Genomic DNA, 24,893 nt, shown 5'->3' with positions numbered 1-24,893 from the left:
TGTTCTTCCGTTGGAAAGGTCTGGATGGTAATTGCTTGTTATTGTTGCTATTGGACTGCTGTTGGGAGATGTGTTTGTTTTTGTAGTCTGCTTCAAGCTCGAGTGCATGCTTGAGGCATAGCTGTCGAGAGGAAATCAGTGATATCAAGTCTGACATCATGCGAATCAGAGCGATTCCAGGTGATCCTGGGATACATACTCTGTAGTTCGCTGGCGTTCCAGACCGACCCATGCTGAAAACGAAAAATAAGAGAAAAGAAAAATTCTCACCAAAGACCCTCAATTACTCATACAAAGTCCCAGAGACTCCGCATGATGACGGTCTCTATGTCACTCCGGAGCTCTAATCCCAGGTAGAAAGGCTATAAGCGACGAAGTTATTGTCATCACCACTCATAGTCAGCATCATAAAATGGCGTGATATTTTTCAGCGCTTGATACTTTCTATATCGAAAAGCACCACGAATTTATCAAAATAACGGACACAAATCAGGACAATTCAAGCCGAGCAGGGTAGCGCTAGGTAATTATTCTTCTCCACCGCTGTCCTCTTCGGCATACGGAGCTTTGGGGAGCTTTTTTGTTTCCACGTCCTTCTCGGCGCAGGGCGCGTCTTATCCCCGCCTGCTCCGAAGAATCAGAGCGAAGCTCCAAAGATTGAAAAGTCATCGGCGCGTATAAAGAGAGAGGGAAAGGGGAAAAAATAAAAATACAGAGAGATATTCTGGCCTCGCATCTTACCTCTTAATCTTACTTCCTCCCCTGGTTCCCATTCCATCTTACTTCTTCTTTTTCCCTCTTCCTTCGGCTGTCTCCTTCCATACTTCAGCCCTACAGGCATACCTAACGTAATTCTTGCGCGCCAGGGCCGGTAGCACTTGAACACCGCAACTCGTACAGCTGCGGTTTTGCGCAATCAGAATTTCTGACAATCAGGCCATCGGAATAGCCATCAGGCGAGCTGGAGCTTAGGTTCCTCAACTCCAGCTCTCTGTAGTCGCTGCCCACCGAGAACAAGCTTCTAGCTCAGTCCTTATCTCCATAATACCATAAACAAACCACCCATGCTGCGAGCAGCATCCCGCGCCGCATTTGCGGCCTCCTTCTTACTTGTATCCATCGCCAATGCGCTTCCTCACGGAGACGATGAATCCATGGATATGGACATGGGCATGAACATGAACATGGAAGAAACAGCAAAGTCGGAGCCGCCTAAAGACGCAAACGATGAATCCCCCATGAGTTATTTCGCATACGGAAAGCATTCGGGAACCATAATGGCTCACATCGCTCTCATGATCATTGCATGGTGTTTCGTCTTGCCTACAGGTAAGAAATCTCAGCAACCGCCATCTTCCGGACCTTGCTGATCAGTGATGTATAGCCGTCATGTTCAGTGTCGCGCGTTCGCGATTTGCACTGCCATCGCAATTTGTCTTCCTGGTGTGCAATGCCTTTGGTTTGCTTATTGGAATTATCTACAACAGTCAGACACCTGATCTTTATGAGAACAATGCTCACCACAAGATCGGATGGATTGCGACCTGGGTCATCAGCGCACAGGTCGTTATGTCGTTGATCTTCGCCTATGCTGGTAGAGGCGAGAGAGCAAAGGCATACGAGCAGGAAGCATTCCTCCCTGTGCCCACCGATGAAATGTCTGATAACTCGCATCCTTATCCGTCGGGGATCCATCATGCCTATCGCTGGTCAAAAGACAGCGGCCAGGGCACCGAAAGAAACTCCTCTCTTCACAGTCGGCCAAGTTCACCCTCCTGCTCATCTCCGTCGGAAGAATATGATACCTTTGAGAAGCCCGAGCAAGTGCTCGAGAAGCCTGCTGATGGCGGCTGGCTACATAGCACCATTTTAGGCCGCTTTTTTGCCAGTCGCGTGCCTGGCATGGTATCTGGTCGCGTCCTCCGGGTCTTGAATGTTGTATCCTTGGTTATTGACAGGATTATCCTGCCTTTCGGCTTCGTCGCTATTGCAACCGGTGCTGTAACTTATGGTGGCATCATGGTAAGCACCTTCTCTCTAGATCCCAGTTGCCTCGATGTAAGATGGCGCTAATCGAGTTCACCTGCAGCGCGGAAGCGAAGTCTTCAACGGTCTGGCGCACTTCATCAAGGGTGGAATCTTTTTCTGGTACGGTCTGTTGACCCTGGGCCGCTGGATGGGCTGCTGGGCAGATTTTGGCTGGGCGTGGAACGTCAAACCTTCGAGCTCCATCGTCGGCAAATGGAAGGCGAAGATTCCTTCTGGCGAGTTTACCGAATCCTTCGTCATCTTCCTTTACGGGGCAAGCAATGTCTTTCTGGAACATCTGGCTGGGTGGGGCGGCGCATGGTCTGCCACGGACCTTGAGCATGTGTCGATTTCGATCATGTTCTTCGGCGGTGGCCTGTGTGGCATGCTATTCGAATCCAAGCGCGTCAGAGGCTGGTTGAACAGCACTATTCTACAGTCTCCCGCTCATGCCGGCGTACATGGTTCGGCAGACCCTGCTTGGCAGACCCCTGATACGCAAGGCGTCTCCCTCAATCCAATGCCTGCGCTTGTTATCCTGCTTTTGGGAATGATGATGGGATCTCACCATCAAACGAGCATGATTTCGACCATGGTGCACAAGCAATGGGGAAATCTTCTCGTTGGGTTCGCCTTGGCTCGTGGCATGACCTATGTTTTACTATACCTCAAGCCTCCGACATCCTATCTCCCGTCGCGCCCACCAACTGAGATTGTGGCATCCTTCTGCCTGATTGCTGGCGGGTTGATCTTCATGCTAAGTGTAAGTGTCTTGAGCCCCTCGCTTTCCTCCTTTTTCAATCCACGAATTGTCACTGATCTTTTCCGATAGACGCGCAATGTTGTTGATAGCATGGAATACTATAATCTGGATGCGATGTTCACGTTCACTGTTGGAATGGGAGTGACCGCCTTCATCATGGCTTGTGAGATTTTGGCTATTGCCCTCAAAGCTTGGGCGGTGAAGAAGGAGTCGCGACCACAACTGCCGCCTTTCCAGTTCCCCGCCGCCTGAATCATGCGGAAATGATTCTGCAATGCCCGTCGCTAGATCAATGCTTCACGCCTCAGCATGAAGTTTCTGATACGACCCACGGAGAAAAGAGGGAAAAATGGAAGAACAAAAAACAACTTGGACAGGATGAATTTGAGGATCTAATGTTTACTTGTGATCTCTTTATACCCATTACACTATTTGACTTCTATGACCAGGTGTTTGGCTTTGGGTGACATGACATAATACCCGATATACCACAGCCCGGGTTTTCACATTTTTTGATGCATTGTGATGTTTATGAACGATACACATGGTTTACGGAATGGCTAATGAGGGGTTGTTGATAACCAATGATATGACCAGATTTTGGGGGGAATAATACCTAAGAGGCCTCTTATGGTCTTACCTAGTGGATATAGGATGAAACAAACCATGAACAATTGTACAGAGTCTTGTCCAAGTGCCACCTCCTGAGTCTGATTTCAAAGCACGAGCCAAGCAGAAGTTTAGAAGTTTCTTCAGGTGGAGGTTCAGCCGCTGGAATAGCCAATCGTCCTCAGCAAGGCACGTTTTGCTGCTACTCCATATCATTTGAGGCTTTGAACTAATCCGCTCTAGCGTATTTAATACGATTTATGTGTTTATCCCCGAGCCTCCGCCGACGGGGAGGAAAAGCTTAGCCATACTCCCGATTACCCGATGCTTCAATTACCTCGGTGGCTCGGTGGAAGTCAACACTGTCAGACAGACGTTGCAGAGGGAGAATGTGACAAGGCCCGGTTAAGTCCCACAAAACATGATTCTAGATGTGTCAATGGACTGAGCACTTCTGTCGAAGCTGTAACACAGGATGGCTTTTACCTTGCAGTGTGTAGTACATAGAATAGTAAACCATTAGTAAGCGTCCATGAGGGGCTGGAGTGGGGAGAGCGGGCGGGCCTCCTGCGTCGAAATCGAATTGGATGGATGTTCCTTGATGTTTCTTCGGGCATTTAAGAGGGGCGACTGTCCCGCGTTATCTATCAGCTATTTTCGCATCTTTCACAGTCATTGTCAAACCTACGCTCTTCACGCGGTTTTCTATTCTCATATCCAGTAAAGATGGCATCCAATCCTCCCGGAGCTTGCTGTGCCTCTGGCTTCAAGCACGAAGGCAATCCCGCTGGGGAGATCAAGACTGTCGAGGGTGGTAAGCAGCCTTGCTATTCCTTCTTGACACAAATGGTCTCGATGCTGAGTCTTCAAAGTTGAAACCTACCTTTCATACCCCAAGGACAACAAGAGCCCCGAGAAGGCCGTCGTTATATTGAGCGACATTTTTGGTATCTATGTCAACGCCCAGATGCTTGCCGACGAGTTCGCATCCAATGGATACCTCGCCGTTATTCCCGATCTCTTCCAGAAAGACGCTATCAAGCTCAGTGACATGGAATCCGGCAAGGCTGATCTTCCCGCATGGCTTGCTAAGCACCAGACGGCCAACGTCGACCCTGTTGTCGAGTCTACAATCAAGTACCTCAGGCAGGACTTGGGAGTCAAGAGAATCGCTGGTGTCGGTTACTGCTTTGGTGGAAAGGTAAGCTCCATGCTTTGAGAACTGCAAGGTGCTTTTCTTGGACATCCCGTTCCTGACATGGCTCTTTTGATCAGTATGTCTGCCGCTTCTTGAAGCCCGGTAAGATCGACGTCGGTTACACCGCCCACCCCTCCTTTATCTCCAAGGAGGAGCTCGCTGCCATCGCGGGTCCCCTTTCTATCGCTGCCTCCGGTAAGTTGATCCGCGAGGATGTGTTGGGTTAACATCAAGATCGTGACTGACGTTGAGAATTTGTTAGAAATCGACAACATCTTCACCACCCAACTCCGTCACGAGTCCGAGGATATTCTGATCAAGACGGGTCAGCCCTGGCAGATCAATCTGTTCAGCGGCGTTACACATGGCTTCGCTGTCCGTGCTGACTTGAGCAACAAGCACTTCAAGTTCTGCAAGGAGCAGGCCTTCTACCAGGCTGTTGCGTGGTTCCAGCAGTACCTTTAATCTGATGCTACAAGTCAGACATATATCTCGTATATAATTGGTCATGATTTAATGAGCTAGAAGAAATGAGATTGCAATTTTCAGGATCAACTTTCGTATTTATGCATGGCTGGAGATACTGGACCGATAGCGCTTATCACACACGTGACCCCGTGATCCGCGTTACTGAAAGGCCCACTCAGACAAAGTAAAGTAGCCTCAAAGAGCCCTGAGCCATTGATTGTTTTCAGTCCAAATCCAGGTTGCTGCATTACCTCCTTGTATTTTGTTCGAGCTCACAGTTTAGTCTTGCAGGTTTATATTCTTTAGACTGTTTCTGCATAAAGCACGTCGAACTTCGAGTCGTGTGGTCCGCATCGCATGCTTTTTGGCTTCTGCATTGTTTGCATCCATCCTAGACACTGACCTGGACACCGGCAATTCTGGTTTACGACATATAGTGCATTGTCCTTGACTGATTGATGAATCACGATCTCGGTTCCCTCGAACACCTTGTCTGATTGCTTCTTCGGTTGTACCGACGTCAACCCTTTTCCTTCGATCTCAATTCGACAGCAGACTTCAACACAAACCAAGCAGCATACTCATCCACCTCATTCCTACGTTGACCGTCACTTTTGATATACTCAATTCGTCGCGCATCCTGTGATTTGGGAATTTCGGGTCATTTCCCTACCAAGCAACATGGCGACCCCGTCCGCCTTGCCGCCATTACCGTTCAACCCTACCAGGGTGAGATCGTATGTGCTCCGATTACCACTTTTCACACGCCTTGTGCTATTGGTCATCGTTGCATTTTGGTTGCTCGAGTTACAAACTATATGGAGTGTGGTACAATGGGGGTCATTGACGCCGAATGAGATCGGAATCGGTAGCAGTATGTCCATGTCAGCCATGCGGGCCAATCTGCAGTCGATTGTTACGTCTTTGCGTGCGAACAGTTCTGACGCGAGAAAATAGTGTACCGACTAAACACCTATCCATTTATTCACGTCGGCTTTTTTCACGCTTTCGTGAATCTGCTAGCCCTCACACCGTTGCTGGAGCGATTCGAAGCTGAGCATGGTACATTGACTGCAGTAGCTTTATTCATTGGCCGTATGTCCTCCCAGTTCAGATTCAGGAATCGCAGAAATGCCATATCAAGGGGCTCGGCTTGCAGTGGGCTAATCTATGCGCAGCTCTCTCAACCTTCCCTGCCGGTATATACATCCTGATTGAGAAATTCATCCTGCACAGCAACACTGCTGTGGTTGGAGCAAGGTGAGATTTGAAGACCTCCTTCTCGAAAGTGAAACTATTCTAACATATCCTTAGTGTCTGGATTTTCCTACTGCTGGGCTCCGAAGCTATAAAGACGTTTAAGTCAAACCCATACTTCAGGTATCCCAACTCGGAACGAGCCACGATGAAGTCTGCAGATCTAATTATTCATAGTCTTGGGACGACGAAGATTCCGACATGGACGTCACCGCTGTTCGCATGTGGTCTTGTATCGATATTCGTGCCGAACACGAGCTTCTTGGGCCACCTGAGCGCTATTTTAATAGGCTATCTACGTGAGTATTGTCTATCGTTGTGCTCTCTTGGTTTCAGACTAATGTGTTATTTACTAGTCGGCCTCGGGTATCTCAAGGTGTTCGTTCCACCAGAGAAGATTCTGAGATGGATTGAGGGAAAGCTGAACCTCCTGGGACGACTGCCACATTATGTCTCAGTAGATCAGAAGACCTATGGTCGTTATGGTGTTCTTCCTACGGCGACGGCGGCCGTACCGGGTGAGAGGCCCACTCCTCTGAGCTATCTGGGCACGAATCAGCGCCTCGGTCCTTGAAGCTACCACGCTCAGCAGGAAGAAATTTCAATTTTGTGTGCATATTAATCAATGATATACTTGTTAACTAAGCGTTATGTGTATCAGGTAAAACTTGTTAATTCATTCGCATTAGTTGTAGTCTATTTTGAGCGACTTGTGTAGGTGGTCACTACCGGCCGACGTAAATTTACAGACCAGCTATTGCGGAGATGCTGGTTCCGATTCATTCAACTTGCCCTCCACGCCCTTTTACAACAACACCGGCATGGGAAGATACTTCCGAATGTCTTCAATTCCATGGCATTGAAATGTAAGTTAATCACCTCAAAATTACGCGCAGAGTGTTGGTGCATCCGCAAATATATCTCAATTGCGCGCGACGCATCCCCTAGCATCTACCCCATAATATCATCAGAGGCAGCTTCAAATAGACCTAAGCTGATAGTGACCGGGTGACAGCCGTGATCCGCAAACTGCGGAGCAATCCTCAATTTCTCTTCGTACGCCTGCCGTATATACTTTCGCTTCTTTGCATAATCGCAGGAGTGGTTTGGCTTCTTCTCCTTCCTCTCGAGGAGTACGCCCGTCGAACATACATCTCCGAGAATGCGCTCTTGCCTGGCCAGGTCCATGCCTACTTCGCAGGCAGTGAACAGAACATCTTCCGCGGGTATAAAAGGGAACTCCAAAGTTTGTTGAATTCTGGAAACCAGGAAGGTCAGGAGACGAAGGATAGTGAATTGACACCAGTGTACGTTGAGACGGTGCTGCTACACCTTTGTACTGCTTAATGGTGTGGTCTCGTGCGTCCTATTGCTAATTCCAAATCCGTGACTAGAATTTCGGATCAGATACAGTCGATCTTGCGAGCGGCCGGGTTGAAAGTTGCGACGCAGAAGTACGAGTACACTTCTTCGGGTATCACGCATGAGGGACAGAATGTCTACGCGATCATCCATGCGCCACGGGGCGATGCAACGGAAGCGATTGTGCTGGTTGCTGCGTGGAAGACTGCTGATGGAGAATTGAACTTGAATGGAGTCAGCCTTGCGCTGACGCTGGCAAGATACTTTAAGCGTGGGTCGAATCTTATCACGATGCATTGTGGGGAAGGGTGTTATTCGAGCCGTGCTGATGACGATCGTCTCTAGGTTGGTCTTTGTGGTCCAAAGATATCATTTTTCTGTTTCCGCCAGACAGCAAATCCGGAACGCAGGCGTGGATCGATGCGTATCATGACATGCAACCGTCCTCGGTCCAGCCTCTGCCGCTGAAGAGCGGTGCCCTACAGGGAGGGCTCGTTATTGAATACCCGTTCGACCATCGATTCGAGTCTTTACATATCGTCTACGATGGCGTCAACGGGCAACTGCCCAATTTGGATTTATTTAATACAGCCATTTCAATCGCCGGGGGGCAGATGGGAATCGGAACCAGCCTACAGGAAATGTGGGAGCATGATGATAGCTATCAAAAGCGCCTGCAGACAATCCTCAGGGGTATGGTCAAGCAGGGCTTCGGGCACGCTACTGGGGCACATAGTAGTTTTATGCCCTACCACATTGATGCGATCACTCTGCAAACGAAGGGAGATGGCTGGCAAGATGAGATGGCTCTGGGTCGAACTGTGGAGAGTCTCTGTCGCAGTCTCAACAACCTGCTCGAACACCTTCACCAGAGTTTCTTCTTCTATCTGCTGATGCACACCAATCGCTTCGTCAGTATAGGTACTTACCTTCCAAGTGCGATGCTGATTGCTGGAAACTTCACTATCATGGCGATTGCTTTGTGGATGCGTACAGGATACTATATGCACGCTCAGGCGACCTCTACCACGAACGGAGGAGTCCCCCAGGATAAGAAGACTCCGGCCGATCAAGCGACGAATACGGAGAAAAATGGCGAATTGAATGACGCAAATCCCAACGAGCTACCGAGTCCTGGCAGTGTCCTGGAGCGACAGTTAGCGCTCCCGCTCACCCTAGTTATCGGGCTACACCTGCTCGGCCTGGTCCCTCTTTACATCTTCAATAACATCCATCACAAGGTCAGTCTCCTCACTTTTGCACTGACGTAGTCCCAAGACTCCTACTAACAACCAACAGTACTATACGACCGCGACCTACACTTGCCTCGGAGCTGGGGTCATCCTCCCCCTAATCGTGTCAGCCCTCTTGAACCATGGGTTCACTTCTTCTCCAACAACTCAGCAATATTTCCTGACTAAATCCTTCTCGCTCCTTCTCCTCGGCCTGTTCCTCTCTACCCTTGCCACTTTGAACTTCTCTCTATCTTTCATGGTTGGCCTACTCTGCGCACCGCTTAGTTTCGTCAAGCGCATCAATCCCCAGACGAAAGCTGCTCTGCGGTACCCCATCGCTATACTTGGTTTGCTAGCCTTGAATGTCCTTTCTCCTCCTGCGGTTCTCATTGGGGCATGTCGGTACTCAGGCGTGTCAGTTGAGTCAGTTCTGACTCAGGCAGCATTCGGATGGAATGTCTGGGGTATGTGGACACAGGTGGTTGTCTGGTGTGTCTGGTGGCCTGCTTGGGTGGTTGGATGTGTCTTACTAGGATTGTCTCTTCTTTAAATCCTGGGGTCAGGTATGGCTCGACATTCGGGCTACTGTTCATACACCACCCTCATATTATTAAATATGTATATCGTTGCCTTTGGGAATCTTATATTTTACTAAAAGGTAGAGCCCATCCTTGACTGGAAAGGTCCAGTCGCGCTCGTTGTTTTCTAGTTATTCAGAGTGTTCTAGTAAGGTCCGTACATACATGCAAAACAGTACCCTTATAGTACCCTCGAAGGCCAGAAACATGGGCTCATAAAAGGGTACCTATCGTTACGAGGTTCACTTTCTAGGCAGCCCACACGTCCTTACCAACTCCCTCGATCCAGTGACCCAGCTGATTCACACCAGCATCCCAATCCTTGAGTCTATTGCGCATGCCTTCAATCTGCTTCATATCCAGAACCTTGGGCTGCACCCAGTGGATCTGAGCGACCTGCGCAACCTGATCAATAGCACCCTTGAGGAGGCCCAGGGACAAAGCCTTCATGACCAAATGCTCAATCTCCTCGGGCTTGACCTTGGTCTCAGAGGAGATCGACGCGAATGTGAGGTTGCGGTCGTGCGGGGGTCGGCGGAAGACCATTTCTGTGAGTGCTGACAGGGAGATCTTCTGGTAGAGGAAAATGCGATGCTGCTCGAGCAGCTTGTTTTTGGAAATGTTGCCGGCCAGGACATCGTACGCAGTAAGGTCGCCGCGATTGAAGGCAAACAGGAGGTCGCGCAGCCAGCTGTGCGGCGTCTCGGTGAGCGAGTCCAGGATCGGGTGCAGTAGGAGTTCACCAAAGTTGTAGATCGTGTCTGAGACGAGGGCGGCGACACTCAGGCTATATGCGCGGGAGGCACGCTCTGACTCGCTGAGATCCTCCAGGTTGATGCAGGCTAGGTAAAGAAGGGCGTTTTTGTAATAGGCGGCGAATTCTTGTTTGGCCTTCACGTATGTTCATGGTTAGTTCGGAAAGGGAGATAAATGCGAATCGGCCGTTCGACTTACGTGGTAGTAATCTGCGTTGACCTTGTAAAAGGAAGCGTGCACCACTGTCTCGACCGAGTCGAAGGAGTCCAAAACCTTCTGGCATACTTCCAGATCTTTTTGCGCTCCATCCAAGTCCTGTAGTCGCTGTTTCACGTTTGCAACTTCCGCAAGGGCATACACGTGAGCTTCTTGTGTGTCGGGTTTGTTCACTTTCTCGGCAAGTGATGTAAGGAAGGAGAGCCGCTCTTGGTCATCTGTCATCCCATGGACTGTCAGTCAGATGCTACCTTGCGTTCTCCCTTTCTAGCTAGAATGGAAGACGGATGTCGAACAAACCTGCGCATTCCGTTGATGCCATCAAACCCAACGAGACGAACTTCAGCTGATTGATCTTGTCGGCGAAGCTCAGAACAAACGTCTTGAATATCGGTAACCGCTGAGGAGCGCTTTCAGGTAACTGGAAGAACTCCACCAGAGCGTTAGTCAATTGATGCCATAGTTTCCGTTCCCAAAAGTCTTCAAAGCTGAGGAAGAAGGCCTGGCTCTGCTCTGGAGCTTGTTGCAGCTGGTCTGCCAGGAAATCGGAGATCTTCTGGTTCTCCATGGTGGAGAAGTGAAGGAGAGATGCTGGTTTGCGGGATGCGAGGATACGGAGGGTGGGAAGGAAGAAGAGACAAGTATTTGAGATGAAGAGATAATTAGTGGCGGAGTAGAAGACTAGGGAATTGGTTCTATGAATCGTGAGCGCAAGGATGCTTAGGTCTTAGATTGGCGACGTTGCGTAGGAGCTTGGGCGGTGTCTCTGCGCCGCCGTAGTACCGGAGAGATGACATCCCTCCTACTACGTCGTCTGCGGTTGGATAACTGAATTTTGAGGCTGGGTAGCATCCTGACCCACATGGGAGCTCTGTGTATTAGCATGTATTATTTAAAGTACTAGAGAGGCAGTAACATGATATCAGTCCGACTAAACTGTTCCAGGACCCCGGTAGTGGATCTAGCAGTTCGCCTCTAGCAATAATAATGTGTCCGATATGTCTCCGAATGATAGTATATATATATATATACATGGCAGTCCTAGAGGTGCCAGCTCAACATATCCTCTTTAATACTCTATTATAGCTATATTGAGCTGATTGAAACCGATTATAACGCTCTTAGTCTCTTTCCCTACATTTCTTCCACATCAAATCTCTTCACATATCGCTCAGAAGTCTCCAAACGTCGTCACGATGTCGGACTTTACCGAGTTGAACAGACAATATTTTAGGTCAGTCCACGATCATTGCTGGATGCAGAGTACCTTGCTTACAAATTCACACAGTAAACTAGCTAGTTCCTACAGGGAGGAATTCCGACAAGGCCAGGAATTGATCTTCAATGAGGTTCAAGGACGTCGCTCATGGATCAGTGATACCTGGAGCGACACCGAGTCGGGCAAAGGCCATAAAGTCAGGATGCTCGAGTATGCTTGCGGGCCTGGTGCTGTCTCCGCAGTATGTATCTCAAACAGACTTCTAAGGTGATGGAGTATGTTGCTGAATCTGAAAACAAGGCGCTAGCACCGTTCGTCGACCATATTGTTGGCATGGACGTATCCGAAGAAATGATTAAGCAATTCAACATCAACGCCCAAGAAACGGGCTTTGCGGATAAGATGCATGGCTACCACGGCGACCTCCTCGCTGAACCCGTGCCGGACCATCTATCTGGGCCTGAGTTCTTCGATTTCAATCTCGTCGCTGTGAGCATGGCCCTTCATCACTTTGACAAGCCTGACATGGCGTTGAAACGCCTTGGTGAGCGGCTGAAGAAGGACGGCATGTTCTTGATTATCGATTTGGTACCAGAGGATGAGCACTCCTCGAATAGCCTGCAGAAGGCATTCCCCCAGGCAAGCGCGACAGTTAGAACACATGGCTTCACCTCGGAGAGCATGCAAAAGATGTTCGAAGAAGCCGGAATGGGTCAGAAGTTCGACTACCACGTCATTCAGGAGCCAGTAGTGTTCAGAAAGGAGGGAAAGGAACTCAGGAAGACTATTTTCATCGCTAGAGCTCAGCGCAGCTAGTACACGCCGTGCGCTTCTCAAGCATGTTCGCTTTTATATCCCTCAGACCGTGATGGTTGTACAAATGACATGAAGGCGTTTGCAGGCTCCAGGGTAGCCGGTTCAGTAGAGATGAGCTTCCTGTAGGAGCTCAGAGTCAGCCACCCGAGCAGAACGAGGCGGCTTCGGATGGCCAAAACATTTCAAGTATCAGAAAGAGGTCAAGGGAAGTATAGACACCATCAGTTCAAGGTTGGTCACCTCCAACGTCCAATCAGAATTTCCGAATAGTCAGATGGGGGTTCGCGTTGAGGGCACAAGATGACAGTGTCCCAGCATAGATTGGCGTTAATTAGACTTCGAATGGGGATGCCGCTCGAGATTATCCAATTCACCTTATGGAGACGAATAGTCTGCAGATATTCCTACAGTGCAAGAGTAACTATTATTGATCGTAGGTCATTGACGTTGTTGGAGGCTGTTGTCCGAATTTGGACTAGTGCGAAAGTCCCGTGCTGCAATTCGCTCTCTGGAGAACGACTTTCCAGCATCAAGGCCGAAACTCACCTGCCGAGCTGTGCTCTCACCTCCATCTCTCACACAATCCACGCAATACCGATCCGGACACAACACGGTGGTCTCATTCGGACCGCGAGCTGAAGAGAGACCATGCAGAAGTGCCGGGCTGTCAATTCCGCTCTGGGGTCGAGGGCATTCGTCCCCGCCCCTCAGGTCCAATTCCAAGTACAGCGCCGGAATCTCCAGGATGTCGCCATTACTAGAACTGGGAAGCCAATTCTGAAGGTTCAGGGCGGACGGTGAGAACAATTGAGTCGGAATTGTTCGGTAGTTGGGATGCTAACAGGCAGCTTTGTTATAGGTCCTCTCTCGGAGGTATGCCAGTCATCGCCAGCAATTCACGTCGCTTGCAGCTCGCCTAACATGAATACGTTTGCTTTAGGTCATACCGCCACTGTTTTTGGTGCCACTGGCTTTCTCGGTCGCTACATTGTCAACAAGCTCGGTATGTCAACGAGGTGAGCCGCAGAGTGGAAGCAGATGTTGATTCGCAACTAGCCAACCAGGGATGCACGGTTGTTGTTCCCTTCCGCGAGGAAATGACAAAGAGACACCTCAAACCGACTGGTGATCTCGGAAGAGTTGTCTTCATTGTACGTGAGCGTCTAATCTCGGAGGCATTGAGGCTGTTTTCCAGGGCTAAATCGAGCATCACTTAGGAATACGACCTGCGGAATACCCAATCTATCGAGGAGAGTGTCCGTCACTCCGATGTTGTCTACAACCTTGTTGGTCGTCAATATCCCACGAAGTGAGTGGCCGCGTCATGTTTCATGGGGTCGGGAAAGAGGGGCACGGCTAATGCTTCGCAGGAACTTCTCCTACACCGACGTCCATGTCGATGGAACTGAGCGCATCGCCGAGGCTGTCGCCAAGTACGACGTTGACAGATTTATCCACGTCTCCTCCTACAACGCCGACAAGAACTCGCCCTCCGAGTTTTTCAGTACAAAGGTCCGTTTCGGTCCCCTCGCGAGCGGTGGCTGCATGGAAATGCTGGAAATGCTGATTGATCGTACAGGCATGGGGTGAGGAGGTTGCTCGCTCAATTTTCCCCGAGACTACCATCGTCCGGCCTGCTCCCATGTTTGGTTTCGAGGACAATCTTCTCCACAAGCTCGCCGGTGTCACCAACCTCTTCACTTCCAACCACATGCAGGAACGCTTCTGGCCGGTTCACGTAAGCTCACCACCAAACTAACAATTCGGAGCGCGACGCTTATCATGTTATGTAGGTCATTGATGTTGGCTCCGCCCTCGAGTTGATGCTCCACGACGACACCACTGCCGGCCAGACTTTCGAGCTTTATGGGCCGAAGAACTACTCTACTGCGGAAATTGCTGAATTGGTTGACCGTGAAATCGTCAAGCACCGCCGCCACATCAACGTCCCCAAGGCTGTCCTGAAGCCTATGGCTTACTACCTGAACAAGCTCCTCTGGTGGCACACCATCTCCGCCGATGAGGTGGAGCGGGAGTTCATTGACCAGAAGATTGACAAGACTGCCAAGACATTCAAAGACCTCGGTATTGAACCCGCCGAGCTCAGCGACCTCACCTTCCACTACCTGGTAAGCCATTCGCCCTCGTTTAAGTGGTTAACGATACTAATCCCTCCAACAGAAAGGCTACAGAAGCTCCTCCTACTACGATCTGCCTCCCGCCACAGAGCGCGAAAGAAAGGAGGAAAAGAAGTACTTGCACGTTCTTGACGACCAGTAGTCGTCTCTGTTTCTTCTAAGTGTGTACATAAGTTTACTAGACCCAGTCAATTTCCTTGTGTTATCCCAGTGTGTTAGGCATATCCATTCAGTAATGACGTATTGAAGAGTCTCCGAAGGAGCCGCGTACATACGGTGATTATATGTCAAAAAGAACTGGCTTAATCTACGTTATCAATTGGAATAGGACATCTGCTGCATGGTCAAACAAACAGGTCATAAACTGTCTCCTCGCACAGCTATGCTAAGGACTCCACCGATCAACTTACCTTACTCTCCGAGGCTCCGAGCGTATCTTACCCCACACATATCAAACGAAACGGCAGTAAACGAGCTCAGCAATCGAACACCAGAGAAAAATGACCGCCTCACCTTCACATTCCTTCTCATCCTCACCGGCAACGCCTATCCTGCTCCTCAAGACGAAATCTACCCCGCACGATGGCTACGAGGAATTCTTCTCCGCCCACGGCTACAACCCCGCCTTCGTCCCAGTCCTCGAGCACCATTTCAACCACACGAACCTCCGCACCGTAGAGGATCTCTTCACCTCAGGCAGTCTAAATGCCGGCCCAGGCCGGAAATACGGCGGGCTGATATTCACCAGCCAGCGCGCTGTGGAGGGGTTCGCGCGCTTGGTCACCACCGAAGTAGATGGTACGTTTGCCCTGCCAACAGCAGACATGTCAAAAAAGGAAGAACATGCACAAGCTAACGAGCTCTAATAGTCTCAATAGCGACAGACGCATCCCGCTCCTTGATACTGTACACCGTCGGACCCGCGACATCCCGCTCCCTTACTACCTTACGAGACACGCATCTGCCCCATGCGACGATCTACGGCTCCGACGCCGGAGACGGGCAGAAACTTGCGCTTGCGATCCTGGAGCATTATAATGCGCTGTATGATGGCGGAGGCACACCGCTCGTGAAGCCTCCCCTCCTCTTCCTTGTTGGCGAACAGCGCCGCGACATCATACCCAGGACACTCATGGATGAGTCACTATCCCCCACTAAGCGGATTCAGGTGGATGAGCTTGTTGTGTATGAGACGGGGGTGATGGAGTCCTTTGAGGGTGATTTTCGAGCTGCGGTGCGCGCCGGACAGGAGTATGTGGCTCTGGCTGACGGGGTCGGGGAGGAGAGGGTGATCTGGGTGATTGTGTTCTCGCCGACGGGCTGCGATGCGATGCTTCGTGTTCTGGGGCTGCTTTCTACGTCTACAGACTCCTCTGGCGGAGATACCGGTGCGCTGGTTGATGGGAGTGCAAGCGGGATGGAGAGGAGGATCTTCATTGCGACTATCGGGCCTACGACGAGAGATCATCTTGTCAAGAATTATGGATTCCAGCCGGATGTTTGCGCGGACAAACCTAGTCCGGAAGGTGTTGGTGCTGGCATTGAGGCCTTCATGCGGCGGAGAAAGGGGGTATGATCTAAGCGTGCTCGATGACTGCTACTGTACTTGTATTTATGTCTAGCCGTTTCGTCGCATTGCCGATGATTCCAAGGCATCATGTAAAGATATAATATTTCTTCAGTATACCCCAAAGAGCTATTGTTGACAGAGTTGCACTGAACGGAAAGACAGCATTGCACATCCAGAAGAAATTTCGTTCATCAAACCCGACGTAAGATACAAGGAAATTGGTATGGACGTTCTAGATTGACAAACAACTAGCTGGACGCCAAAACATGGAAATGTGCTCACAACAAACGCATACGGCCGGCGCTGATATCCTATTCAGTACAACAGAAGGACCTAGGCAGAATCGGGTATTGTGGAAAGATGTTCAACGGTGCGACGAGTCGTGGAAGTTGAATGCTGTTGAGAATCACGATAGGTGACATGTGTGAGCATATCGCTAGAGCCTTCTTTCTATGCGCTTATGATAATATGTGCAGGAGCTTAACCCGTCCCTGGATCGGCGGGTGAGATGGTCGAGTTTCATCCTGCCTTCAAGGTCTGCTGAAGAGTTGCCATTAAATCGGATACAGTCTAAGAGTACTGCACGAGACGCCACTGTCTCTCTACCGCATGATTTCTTCGTAGATCAGGGCTGCGGATGACTGGTCAGCGGGCTCTCAATGAGGCAAGCGGATAAAGCGACAACTAACTCTTCAGTTGCTCCTTGCTGAGAGCATCCTTGTTCTTGTCAAAATCAAAGAAGCCCTCGGGAATAGGCGGAGCCGTGGGCTCATCGTCGGGGTCGTGGTACGGCTCCAGATACGGATGGCGTAGAGCATCTTCCACCGTGATACGTTTTGCGGGGTTGAAAGCCAGAAGTTTTTCCAGGAGATCCAATGCTAATTCGTTGCTCTTGGGGAATAATGCCTTGAATGGGATCTTTTTCTTGAAGGGGAGAGAGCGGATGTACTCTCGAGCCCGGCGCGATTTTATGCCGTAGTAGTCTTCCATGGTTGGTGTTCCGAGGACATCCAGAATGAGGGTCAATTGGTGATGGTCTGCTCAGTCAGTCGCGGAACGCTTCACCAAGGAAATTCCTCCCAGAGGCGCAGCAACTTACAGTCTTTCCCAGGGAACAAGGGCTTCCCGCTCAGCATCTCGGCCAAGATGCACCCAACACTCCAGACATCAATGGCTTTCGTATACTCCTTGAATGTCAGCATGATCTCCGGCGCACGGTACCACCGAGTCGCGACGTATTCTGTCATGAAACCGGAGTTGTCATCGGTCGAGGCAGCCGACCGAGCCAAGCCAAAGTCGCAGACTTTCAGGTCACAGTTGGCGTTGAGTAGCAGATTCGAGGGCTTTAGGTCACGGTGAAGCACGTTAGCTGAGTGCATGGCTTTGAGTGCACGGAGCGTTTGGTAGATAAAGTATTGGCAGTGGTCATCAGAGAGATCCTGGGTGCGGATGACACGATGCATATCGGTTTCCATCAACTCCTGTCCAAGCAATCAGCCTTTCGAGGTCTAGACGTGCGCGTGCGTGCGTCGAGGAATGTACCTGAATCAAATACACCTCGTTGAAGCTCTCATAGTTGCGAGGCCTCTGAATATCCAAGATCGAAATGATGTTTTCGTGGTTAAAGTAGCGCAGTAACTTCATTTCACGCAAAGTCCGCAAGCAGAACATTGAGTGATCGAAAGGCGTAATCTTCTTAATGGCAACTTTTTGACCAGAGGGTTTGTGGATAGCCGAGCTGGAACAAGTCAGTATCAGAGCCAGACTGTCGCTATTGACAATAGAGATCACCCACCAAACGACGCCGTAAGCACCCTCTCCAATGACATCTTGAATTTCATATTGCTCAGAAACGTTGAAGGAGATCTTCCTTGATCCTCCTTGAGGAGGTTGCTGCACCATGGTTGCTAACTTTCAGAATCAAAGAAGGTTAGCCACGAGCTCTTGGATTACAAAAGTGATAGTCGCAATTCGGATCATGCTCAACGTCACCCCCGCAACAGTGCATCATTGTTGGAATAGCTCAAGAAGCCTCAGAACAGGAGTTGGAGCACTCCTGCTTGAGGGCTTATCAAGTACTGTTTGGGCATGCAACCTGATGAGCCACACAGTGGCTCGGAAACAGATAATGAAAGTCGGCGCTTACATTCGTTTAACCCGTGATAATCGTAGCTTTGGACGATAATTCTTGATTTAATTGTAGCCAAATCTCATACCGTGGTCGCGCTCGAAATTGCTGAAAGTCGCCTGGGATCTGTGGAAGGCTTGAAGCGGGGTAAGATCCGTGTGGGGGGCTGAACGAGTATAAAGCAGCGTAGTAATACGAATTCGAAAAGGTGGATCAGACAAGCACGCCGGCCTTTCGAAGGTATAGGGAGTCGAATTCAAGCAATCGGGTTGACGAGCTTGAGATGTAGCCACGAAGCTCTTCGGATGAATACGTCGACGTCTAGACGGCGCCGAGTCAGTCTTTGAGAGATGAAATAAGCTTCAATGTCAGGGCCGTCAAAGGCTTTTTCAGGGAAGATTTAGACAAAGAATGGTGAACGCGATTGGAAGACCTTACCGAAGCTCAAGCTTTAGCTTCTGTGGTCTCCAAGACTCGATACTTCCCCAGGTAACTGATAATGGCTATCTGTTGTTCCCCTGAATGGAATTAGCCGCTATCTTCGTTTGCGTGCCGCTCCGACAGCCAGCTTCCAGTGTATCAGACAGCTTGCAGCAAGACGATGATAGAGTATACGTCGTTTAAGACAGGCAGTAGAAAAAAAAGGCAGAGCGCAAGAAACAGAGGAGGAGAAGGAAGATCGAGTAGTATCGTGATGCGGAGGGGCTGGAGAAAGCAATAATAACAGGGAGCGGAAAGGTCTAAGTGGGGTGGGGCAGCTTTTGGTCAGGAACAAGGAAAGAAATAGAGTGAAATAACACTTACTGAGAGATTCCCGAAGAGAAATTCGGTGATATGTTACGAATGCATAGATAGAAGGAGTAAATAGATCCTAGGTAGATGGAGGAGGGATAGCGAGAGTTGTTTACAGGAATATAGATTTGGTACAGGAGACCCAATATTGTCGCTGATGATCGGCAGTAGCTAATGATAGTAGTGACTTATCGATATGGAGATTCGACGTCAATTTCAGCGTTGCCAGACTGATTATATCGATAGTTACCCTCAATCTTTCAAGGAGTCGTCAATAGCTTGTTGGAAGTTTGGTACGATAAGGAGCTGAATAGAAACTTCTCACTTATTGTTGATTCTCCTCCTTCTTCTTATTGTTGGGTTTAGGGGGGGTTGAAGAGTAGCTAAGGTAAGACAGGCACACGAAAAGTCCGGGTGTTGGCCGGGACTGAACCTTGGATCACCCAGAGAGGGGCCGCTGTGGATGTATATACTAAGGCAGGATTATATTATAGATAGGGACTTTCAGTTTCCCTATGAGAATGCTGGTTGAGGGTTCTTCTTCGTCGATCTTGTACGAGGGGCGAATTTGTGACTTGATATCTGGAGAGAGCCTTTGCAGCGGAAAGTAATTACAGGTAATACGGGACAGGATGCTGAACTCGTCAAGAATAGTAGTTTATTCGCCATACAATTAAGAGACTACTTGTATTTGTCTATCTCTGGAGGGGTACAGGTAGCAAATAGCAATTCTGTCTTACTACTGTGTCTATTATTGACTACTATCAAGCGAAAGACCCCAGAACTCGCGATGAAGAAACATTGTCTTGAGATCTCGCACTAGGAATAGAGGAGAAAAAGCGCCATTTGATTGGGGGCCACGAAGGAAACGAACTATCGCTTCCCAGCCTGTCAATTAATAGAGCAGTTAAACACTCAGGCTTCAATCATCGGGTCATTCAACGTCAGTACAGAGGTAGACAGTGGATAGGTACAACTACGAAGGATAGGTGTAGAGGACATTGAGACAAGTTACTGGCCACGACCCACTTGAATGTATCAGAATCCCGTCTCGATCAACTCTGTCTCAACCAGTGTTTCAATCCAACCATGGCAAGGACACTAGTCGCTTTCAAACAAGCTAACAAGCAGGTAAATAGCTAACCAACACGAAGCCCAAATATTAGCCGCCACAGCGCCAAAGCCGCATCTCGTACGGATGGACACACCACAATGGTCCCACCACTTACAGTTCGGGCGTGTTACAGGCCGTCCCCTTCAATTTGTTACCAGCAGCTTACACCCCACCATTCCTATTCTCACCAAATGTTTGGCCGGATGAGGAGGCTGTGCGATCACAGGTCGGACACTGCACTTGACGCTACTGCCGAGTACGGTCGTCACAATCACCAGACGTTGGATAGGTATCTACCAGTCAACTTTGCTCACTGCCCAATGTCGGCAATGCTAAGCTGTGACCAAAAGTCTACTGTGCATAAGCGGCCACACAGAGTCACAGATGCCAGGGCAGATGCAGCCCTTGTGCGATGAGGCAGACACAAGCCCCAGTGATGAGCGCCAACGGACTGCAGCTTAGGGGCATACCTATGTTCCAACCTACCTCCCTACTTACAAAGTACTTAGCATATAGATTTAACTCACTACCACATGCTCCCTCGTGACCATTCCAGTTAAAGGCAGAAGATGACTGGACATGAGGGAGAAAGGCAAGGACGAGAAGACACGGTCTACTAGGTCTGGATTCTGTATGCACATGCGGTAACGTGTAAGAAAAGAAGCCGTTCTCATCACACTAAAAGTGACCCTCACACTGAGTATTGAAATAATGGTACAATGAGACCAAGGATCTACTCCAAATGATAAGGTAAGGCTCCGGTGCCGCTCGTTTCAAAATAAAATGACATGGCCACTGGAATTGTTGATGTATTTGCCATAGAAATTATCAGACTTTGTAAAGATTATCATTACTGGACAACCTGTAGGCGTGATCAAGCGCGTCAGTCAGATGAGCTGAGACAGCGACGGTGTCGAAGTGAAATGGGGAAGACCTCAAAGGAGATTGGGGCTTTCTCAAACCTTTTCTCGCAGAGAACCCATCCACTGCACCAGGCTGACGCTCTGGTCGGCCCTATCTTCCACAAGCATCGTCTGGGCCCACAATCGAAGCCCTGGCTCTCCATCTTCCTTGACTACATACAGGTGAGGCACCACGATGCTGCCAACGCCCTTTGACCGGTGGTCCCGGCTCTTCTCAATGACCGCCCGCACTCGTTGATTGAAGTCATTGTCAAGCTCTGGGAGGTTCTGCTTGCCCACGCGAAGTTGCGACTTGTCAGGGAGACCGAAGACATCAAGGAGGAGCTGGGGCACTGCGTCACGCCCGACCCAAAGGAACTGGGTCTGTCCGTCATCAATCAGGTAAAGACCGTACGGCACGATGCGTTCAGAAGACAGGTTGATTGGAGGAGGGAGAACAATCTCGCCGGTCTGCTCATCTGGCAATCCTGCATTGTCAGGCATGTCATGTAGTGAATACATCTTCGGGTAGATGTATTGAATGAGAAGAGGAAGAGGGAGCGTGGACAGCAAGCACAGCGCTGCAGATCGCATATCAGTGGGTATTTGTGCGGATTTGCGAAGACCGAGCTTTAAAATCAATGTCAGTCGGCAGTTCACTCAGGATATAACAAGCTGGTCCGGAGAACAATAGGGGAACTAGGACACTCACGTTTTTGATCATCGCCAAGAAAAGAACAGGGAGACCTCTCAAGTTGGCAGGGAATTGTAGGCCGCCTCCGCTCACGCTTCCACCAGCAAGCTCCTTCCGATATGTCGACAGAAGTTCCACAGCCTTGGCTTGTAGGGCCTCACGGGCAGGTTCCAGTCCACTTGAAAGAACCCGCTCGACAGCTTTGTGGCTGAAGTAAGTCGCAATTGCTTGTTGGTCAGCCGATGCGTATACATCGGCAAGGTTCTGCGTTGTGGGGAGAGCGAGGGTCAACACTCGAATCCTTCTCTCGCCATTGCATGTAGTGTGGAGGACAGCAGTCTGCAGACAAACAATAGGCTTGGTGACGGTCTCATCAATAGCGACCTCAACAACGTACGCTTGGTCACGAGGGAATGCGGGAAAGGCGCATAGGTCGGAGCTGCGGTTGAAGAAGTTGCCGTAGAAGGTATTCATACGTAACCCAGTCGTAGCACGGACACGGAGGACAGCTTCAAGCCCAATCTCTGAAGACAAGTAATCGGAGAATTCACGAGCGAATTTGATCGCGTCCTCTCCTCGTGCTGCATTCCATCCCGGATAGAAGTACGTTTGTCCACCAGTATATCTCGGCAGGTTGCTGAGGGATGCCACATCCTGGTATTGGGAAGAGAACAGGAACATGTCCACTGAGACCTGTGCCTTAGAGCACTCGACAGCGAAGCTCTTGTAGAAGCTGTTCGCCGTCTGTAGAAGACTGCTCTCTTTACTCGTCCCGAGGACTTTCTTATCCTCTCTCATGGTCAGGGAGCCATGTCCGACATTGGGCAAAGACGAGCTCAACACGGTCATCTTTCCTCCCACCGGAGCAATCAACTTGTAGCCAGCCCGCAGAGCCGATCCCATGGCACAACCATTATTCTGAGTGTTTTGGAACATTTCCTGTAGTTTGTCGAGGAAGGTCTCAATGTTCTCGCGGCATTCACTCAGAGTCACGAGAAGGTCGCCCGGAATAGGGAGGAAAGGCTCATCCAGATCACTGATAACAAGCATTCTTGGATCAGAGTTCTCCGAGCCGTCTCTGGGAATACTGAAGTAATGAAGGCTAGAGTCGACTGCGATGAAACCCAGCCGAGTCCGACGGTCCGCATTGGGGATCCTGTCGAGGCTTTCCTTGATGCACCTTGCGCTAGTTGCCAGAAGACCATTTGTGACGGACGCATAACTCACGTCGATCAGGAAAAGATACACGAGCGGCTGAGGAGGACGAACCATGTACTCTTGGGGAGCAACGAATTCGACTACCGCGTGGTTGAGATCAGGTCGCAGGGAGCGGTCGGCAGGCTTTTGCAAAGCAGCATCCCAATCGAACGCCTGGGGCACATCATTCGTCAGGTTGCACATATTGCAGCGCCAGCGATGGCCATGGTCCAGAAATGTGACGAATGGGTTGATGTAGGACCGGCAGCGTCGACACCGCGAGATAACCTGGTCTGGAATGACTGGGATTGGATCTTCCGCATCATGCAGAGCGGCATATGGCTGAATGACAAGGGCAAACGGCAACTTAGATTTCTTGAGGAGAGAGTGCGTTGTCGGCACGGCATTCAAGGTCGACCGGACATATTTCGGAGGGCAATTCGCTGTAGGAGATGGGTAAACGCTGGTCTAGAGAACGACGCGGTCAGCAATTTCACTTCCTGGGTCGGATCATGCGATTGACGTACACCTGGCGGGAGAACGATAGGCGGTGGAGGGTAATCAAGCTCCGCGACGTTGAATGGTTGAGTGAGAAGGTCTGTAGGATAGAGCTGATTGAGGGGAACGGGGCGCGGAGCCTGGGGGGCCACGGCGGGCTGCGGAGGCTGCGGTGGCATGAGATGTGGGTCAGTCACTCCCATCGCGCCGAATTGCTGGGTCATCTGTGCGATTCCTGGAGTAGCAGTGGCAGCATACCCCGGCGCTGCTGCATTCATCTGACTTGGGTCCGCCCCATATACAGGTTGTTGATATCCCGCGGCCTGCGGCTGAGGGGGATATGCACCGTAACTGCCACCAGCTGGGAGTTGTCCCCCAAGAGCAGCATTGGCACCAGATCCAATTTCAAAGGCTTCCCCAGCATATGCACGCTTCTTCTTACCACCTGCATGACCCTGGGGGGGAGCTCCAGCGACCATGCCGGCGGGTTGCTGAGTGGGAGACCCATAACCGGCCGGTTGACCGTACCCTTCCTGGGGAGGATAGCCCCCTTGTGGTGATGCCATGAAGGACGAGCGCGACTTCTTTGTGTATGAGTAATATTATCGTTGTCAATCCGTGCGACTTCCGAGGGCGTAGGCTAAGGGGATCTTGAAAGGTCGCGCAAACTTGTCACAGCTTCACAACCTTAGTAGTCAGCATTTGTTCAAGCGAGGGGCGGGGAGGTGATCAAAGACTCGGGGCAATCCGCGTACCAACAAGCAGTGTCACGCTTCAGACAAATGTGGAATATGAATCCAAGGTTTCATAGGCAGATGCCGCACACGAATGCAGTTGACGTGTTCTGGCAGAGTTTGGGATAGCTGTAGGTAGATAATGGAGGTTCTTTCGAAATGGATGGTGTACGGTGGCCTTTGCGGCTGCTGTTCCCCTCGGGCCAATCAGACACTACGAGTCTAGCCGAAGTTCACTGTGTACCAAAACACTCCAGCTCCCCCAATACATGGCAAACACCTGCTCCAGGTATTATTATGGGTGGTGATGCTCTTGGTTCGAGAGCTGAGCTGCAGGCTTATCTACAATTCTATAATTCTCGGAAACCTGTCCGACATTGCTGCGTTGTTGACATGATCAATGAGTGTCCGGGGTATTAGCGATGATCTCATAGGGAGTACATCGCTAGGGATTGTCGAAACATAAATGGAACGGATGAAGCTGACATCGCCGCAGGTAAAGAGATGAGCTGAGGAACTGAGATTGCATTCAAGCATGATGTATTTTGTATAGATATTGGGTTCCCTGTAAGACTCGACTTCCATTACAGGTGGTTGACGCCTGCCGCATTGGAATTATAT

At 50.1% G+C, this 24,893-nt stretch overlaps 9 protein-coding genes across 9 annotated transcripts; 6 read left to right on the top strand and 3 right to left on the bottom strand.

Moving 5' to 3' along the window:
- Positions 1-1,064: 1,064 nt before the first annotated feature.
- ALT_0219 (Ytp1 family protein) lies at positions 1,065-3,043 on the top strand (the record flags this gene model as incomplete). The annotated part of the gene is made up of 4 exons (XM_033560218.1): positions 1,065-1,329; positions 1,385-2,022; positions 2,090-2,791; positions 2,861-3,043. 4 exons carry the CDS (start codon positions 1,065-1,067, stop codon positions 3,041-3,043), a joined length of 1,788 nt encoding a protein of 595 aa, XP_033416109.1.
- Positions 3,044-4,126: 1,083 nt separating this feature from the next.
- ALT_0218 (dienelactone hydrolase family protein) lies at positions 4,127-5,063 on the top strand (the record flags this gene model as incomplete). Its single annotated transcript, XM_033560217.1, has 4 exons — positions 4,127-4,214; positions 4,273-4,601; positions 4,676-4,793; positions 4,861-5,063. The coding sequence occupies 4 exons, from the start codon at positions 4,127-4,129 to the stop codon at positions 5,061-5,063; spliced, it is 738 nt and encodes a 245-aa protein (XP_033416108.1).
- A 684-nt stretch (positions 5,064-5,747) lies between these two features.
- On the top strand, positions 5,748-9,470 carry ALT_0217 (GPI-anchored transamidase subunit GAA1; the record flags this gene model as incomplete). Its single annotated transcript, XM_033560216.2, has 10 exons — positions 5,748-5,940; positions 6,024-6,161; positions 6,245-6,326; positions 6,381-6,446; positions 6,501-6,622; positions 6,680-6,841; positions 7,339-7,630; positions 7,718-7,983; positions 8,031-8,926; positions 8,985-9,470. 10 exons carry the CDS (start codon positions 5,748-5,750, stop codon positions 9,468-9,470), a joined length of 2,703 nt encoding a protein of 900 aa, XP_033416107.2.
- Positions 9,471-9,747: 277 nt separating this feature from the next.
- On the bottom strand, positions 9,748-11,038 carry ALT_0216 (proteasome regulatory particle lid subunit RPN9; the record flags this gene model as incomplete). The annotated part of the gene is made up of 3 exons (XM_033560214.1): positions 9,748-10,389; positions 10,453-10,688; positions 10,771-11,038. 3 exons carry the CDS (start codon positions 11,036-11,038, stop codon positions 9,748-9,750), a joined length of 1,146 nt encoding a protein of 381 aa, XP_033416105.1.
- A 628-nt stretch (positions 11,039-11,666) lies between these two features.
- ALT_0215 (class I SAM-dependent methyltransferase) lies at positions 11,667-12,505 on the top strand (the record flags this gene model as incomplete). Its single annotated transcript, XM_089598941.1, has 3 exons — positions 11,667-11,704; positions 11,780-11,930; positions 11,990-12,505. 3 exons carry the CDS (start codon positions 11,667-11,669, stop codon positions 12,503-12,505), a joined length of 705 nt encoding a protein of 234 aa, XP_089456605.1.
- A 648-nt stretch (positions 12,506-13,153) lies between these two features.
- ALT_0214 (complex I NDUFA9 subunit family protein) lies at positions 13,154-14,785 on the top strand (the record flags this gene model as incomplete). Its single annotated transcript, XM_033560212.2, has 9 exons — positions 13,154-13,302; positions 13,365-13,378; positions 13,446-13,508; positions 13,562-13,656; positions 13,723-13,814; positions 13,876-14,017; positions 14,085-14,243; positions 14,299-14,634; positions 14,687-14,785. The coding sequence occupies 9 exons, from the start codon at positions 13,154-13,156 to the stop codon at positions 14,783-14,785; spliced, it is 1,149 nt and encodes a 382-aa protein (XP_033416103.1).
- A 358-nt stretch (positions 14,786-15,143) lies between these two features.
- On the top strand, positions 15,144-16,219 carry ALT_0213 (uroporphyrinogen-III synthase HEM4; the record flags this gene model as incomplete). The annotated part of the gene is made up of 2 exons (XM_033560211.1): positions 15,144-15,441; positions 15,513-16,219. 2 exons carry the CDS (start codon positions 15,144-15,146, stop codon positions 16,217-16,219), a joined length of 1,005 nt encoding a protein of 334 aa, XP_033416102.1.
- Positions 16,220-16,897: 678 nt separating this feature from the next.
- ALT_0212 (mitogen-activated protein kinase) lies at positions 16,898-18,115 on the bottom strand (the record flags this gene model as incomplete). Its single annotated transcript, XM_033560210.2, has 4 exons — positions 16,898-17,250; positions 17,313-17,694; positions 17,756-17,951; positions 18,009-18,115. The coding sequence occupies 4 exons, from the start codon at positions 18,113-18,115 to the stop codon at positions 16,898-16,900; spliced, it is 1,038 nt and encodes a 345-aa protein (XP_033416101.2).
- A 3,088-nt stretch (positions 18,116-21,203) lies between these two features.
- On the bottom strand, positions 21,204-24,104 carry ALT_0211 (COPII subunit SEC24; the record flags this gene model as incomplete). Its single annotated transcript, XM_033560209.2, has 3 exons — positions 21,204-21,779; positions 21,862-23,508; positions 23,568-24,104. 3 exons carry the CDS (start codon positions 24,102-24,104, stop codon positions 21,204-21,206), a joined length of 2,760 nt encoding a protein of 919 aa, XP_033416100.2.
- Positions 24,105-24,893: the final 789 nt, after the last annotated feature.

The sequence above is a fragment of the Aspergillus lentulus genome (assembly GCF_001445615.1).
Source record: "Aspergillus lentulus DNA, contig: Alt01, strain: IFM 54703, whole genome shotgun sequence".
Classification (NCBI taxonomy): domain Eukaryota; kingdom Fungi; phylum Ascomycota; class Eurotiomycetes; order Eurotiales; family Aspergillaceae; genus Aspergillus; species Aspergillus lentulus.
This window is presented reverse-complemented; position numbering and strand designations above follow the sequence as displayed.